Consider the following 3,317-nt stretch of genomic DNA (forward strand, 5'->3'; position numbering starts at 1 on the left):
TCCGCTATATAGTATATCCCAAAGTGCTATTCTCGAATATATTATAATTTCCGACTTGTACTAGGTTATCCCAGAGATTCATTCCCTGGGATATCCAAATTTTCACTTTTTAGGATATCCCTAAGGGTTATCCCCCTAGGATATACAAATTTTTGCCTTGTTGGATATACCAAAGGGTTATTCCCTGCGATATATTTAAATCCCCACTTTGTAGGATATCCCGAAGTGTTATTCCTGGAATATCCAATTTTTCGCCTTATAGTACATCCCAAAGTGCTGTTCGCGAAGATATTCAAATTTTCACCTTGTACTAGGATATCTCGCATGTTTATTCCCTGTGATATCCAAATTACCGCAATGTAGAATGTGAAGGAGAAAACGGATGAAAAATTATGTCATATTTACGTTATCAAATCCAATCAATCTTTTAAAACAGGGTTGAAAAATAATGCCTCGTACATGAAATTAATATTAGAAAACCCTCAAAACTCCACAATTATGTGTTTATAATTTTTTAATGTTTTCCTCGGAGCCCCTTATAGTTACTTTCCTGAGCCGGTAAATGTCAGATCTTCTATTTTTATTTCAAAAGATAAATAAGCTCCAATTTCACTTTCAGGTGTTCCTTTCATCCTAACAAGCATATTTTGCACATGAAATAAAAGTCAACGAATCGTTAGAATAATTATGTATCTGACGAATAAAACATGAGTAATATAACATCTTTCATTTTGAAACTCCTTCCTACGAGGATTTAAAAATGACGTAGTGGGCGTGACTCGCGTCCCGTCATTTAGCATCATTGCGTGACCGGCAGTCGGTGCGGAAAGTTCTGATCGATTCTTTTACGCTACAAAAAAACTTACCTTTTTCTAGTTATCGCTCTTGTTCTAGACATTTTGCCGTGAAACTCGCTCCAAGTATTTTTTCTTATTTGTACAGTTGTACCAGAAGAAAATCGAGGAAGCCAAAATGTCACAACAACAATACTATCCCTTCAAGGTAAGAGCAAACATCGAAAATCCAATGTTTCTTTTTTCACGAGACCATGAATGGCAATGTCCTACTTTCGAAAAAAAAGAAACTAGATTTAAAGGTCGCGAATTGTGTTTACGGTTGAAATTTTTATTTCTCAATAATCCTATCTGAATGCACAATATGTAGTTCGCAGTTAAATTTTTATTGTTTGATTTATGCTTAATCGGGTGATGATGTCATTTTGGAGCAATGGTGATCAGTGCCTTGAGATTTTATTTATATAGCAATGATAATTAACCGCAGAATAATTTGTTGGCTCTTTTCTTTTTCTTTTCGTGATTAAAAAAATATTTTTAACGTTTCAATTGATGTGAATTTATATAAATTGCGAGGCGCGGTGTGGTTCCAAATTTCGGAGCAGCTCAATTAATTTTTTTATTGCGTTTTTACGTGTCTACACAACATGAAATTATGAAGGCATTTTTATATACCTGGAAAACCCTGGAAATTTCAGGAAATTCTTGATAAAGTTAGGGCATTTTTTCGAGAGCATGTCTTTTTTTATTGCAATATAAAATTGAACTATAATGATTCTTCATTTGTAAAAGAAATGAAAATTTGATCGATTTTAGTTGAAAATTAATGTATTTTTATAGAAATTTATTTCTTCTTGGTATAAAATTAATCTTCTCGCTTGAAAATTCATCTTTTTGCTTGGAAATTCATTTTTTTTTTTGCATTGTTTTCTCTCTTGACTGAAAAATTTTCTTAGTTGAAAATTCAAATCATGTGGAAAATCGTATTTTTTGGTTGAACTCAACTGTTTTTAATTAAAAATTTAAATCTTTTGTTGGTTCATATATCTTATTTTTATTTAGAGTTCATATTTTTTAATGAAAATTTAATTACTTGGTTAAAAATTGAATTCCTTTGTTAAAAAATATTATTTTTTTTTATTGAAGATTCTTAATTTTAATTGAAAATTCATCTCTGCTTGAAAAATGAACTAGCTGACTGATTTTAAAACTGAAAATGTAACTATTCTAGTTGAATATTTCATCATTTTATTCAGAAATTCGTCTCTTTGGCTGAACGTTAATTTTTTTATGAAAAATGTCACTATTCAATTTTTCGTTGAAAAAAATTTTTAAATTAAAAATTCGTATTTTTTAGTAAAAATTAATTTTGTTGGTTAAAAATTCAAATATTCTAGATAAAAATACGTAATTTTAGTTGAAAATTTATCTTTACGGTTTAAAATGCAACTATTCCATTTGAAGATTCATCATTTTAGTTGAAAATTCATCACTTCATTTGAAAATATGACTATTTTTTTTATTTTTGAATCTTTTTTTATTTGTTTAGAAATTACTATATATTTTTTAAATTAAAGATTGTAAAGATTCAAATTGAATATTCCATCATTTTATTTGAAAATTAACCTTTTGGTTCAACATCAATTTTTTAACTGACAATTCAACTATTTAATTTTTTCTTGACAATTTATATTTTTTAGTTGAAAACTCATGTATTTAAAAAATTGTAAATATTAATATTCTTGCTTGAAAATTAATTTTTTGGTTCAAATGTTAACCACCTCAGATCAAGATTTACATTTTTAGTGTCAAATTCATAACTTTTTAGAAAAAGTAACAATTTAAAGAAAAATTCCAACCGTAAGTGTAACTATTCTAATTAAATATTCCTTTTTTTAAGTTGAAAATTTGTCTCTTTGGTTTATCATTAATTGTTTTAGCTAAAAATCTCATTATTCAATTTTTGGTTGAAAATTGATCTTTTTTAGTTGAAAATTCGTCTTTTTAGTAGAAATTAATATTCTTGATTAAAAATTAATCTTGTTGCTTAAAAATTCAATTGTTTTAGTTAGAAATTTTTCATTTCAGTTCGAAATTCATCACTATTTGAAAACGTAAATATTTTTCCAATAAATTTTTTTTTTAATTTTTAAGTGAATATTTAATTATTCCCATGAAATATTCAATCTTTTTAGTTGAAAATCCATATCTTTGTTTTAACATCAATTTTTTAAACTCAAAATTTAACTATTCAATTTTTGGTTGCCAATTAAAATTTTTTAATTGAAAATGCATTTATTTAAAAACAAATGTTTTTGGTAGGAATTAATATGCTTGTTTAAAAATTCATCGCTTTGGTTACAAATTTAACTACCCCAGTTAAATGTTTAAAATATTAATTGAAGATTCACCACTTTTGAGAGTTGGATTTAACCAATAAAAATAGATTTTTAACCAAAAACTTGAATCCTCAAATAAAACAGATCAATTTTCATTCAAATAGTTGCATGGTTCACTAAAAAA

General features: G+C 26.8%; 2 protein-coding genes across 3 annotated transcripts in view; one reads left to right on the forward strand and one right to left on the reverse strand.

Moving 5' to 3' along the window:
- LOC117172464 overlaps positions 1 to 3,317 on the reverse strand; it is an 88,219-nt gene that overhangs the window by 47,643 nt on the left and 37,259 nt on the right. The gene's annotated exons all lie outside the window — the stretch shown is intronic.
- Positions 795 to 3,317, forward strand: part of LOC117172466 (annexin B9) — a 39,751-nt gene continuing 37,228 nt past the window's right edge. The window contains exon 1 of one of the 2 annotated variants that reach the window (XM_033360427.1): positions 795 to 1,002. In XM_033360427.1, coding sequence (XP_033216318.1) covers positions 973 to 1,002 — 30 coding nt within the window. In that variant the 5' untranslated portion in view covers positions 795 to 972. The remainder of the gene's footprint in view (positions 1,003 to 3,317) is intronic. The other variant, XM_033360426.1, reaches the window with a different exon arrangement.

This window comes from Belonocnema kinseyi, chromosome 5, assembly GCF_010883055.1.
Source record: "Belonocnema kinseyi isolate 2016_QV_RU_SX_M_011 chromosome 5, B_treatae_v1, whole genome shotgun sequence".
Lineage (NCBI taxonomy): Eukaryota > Metazoa > Arthropoda > Insecta > Hymenoptera > Cynipidae > Belonocnema > Belonocnema kinseyi.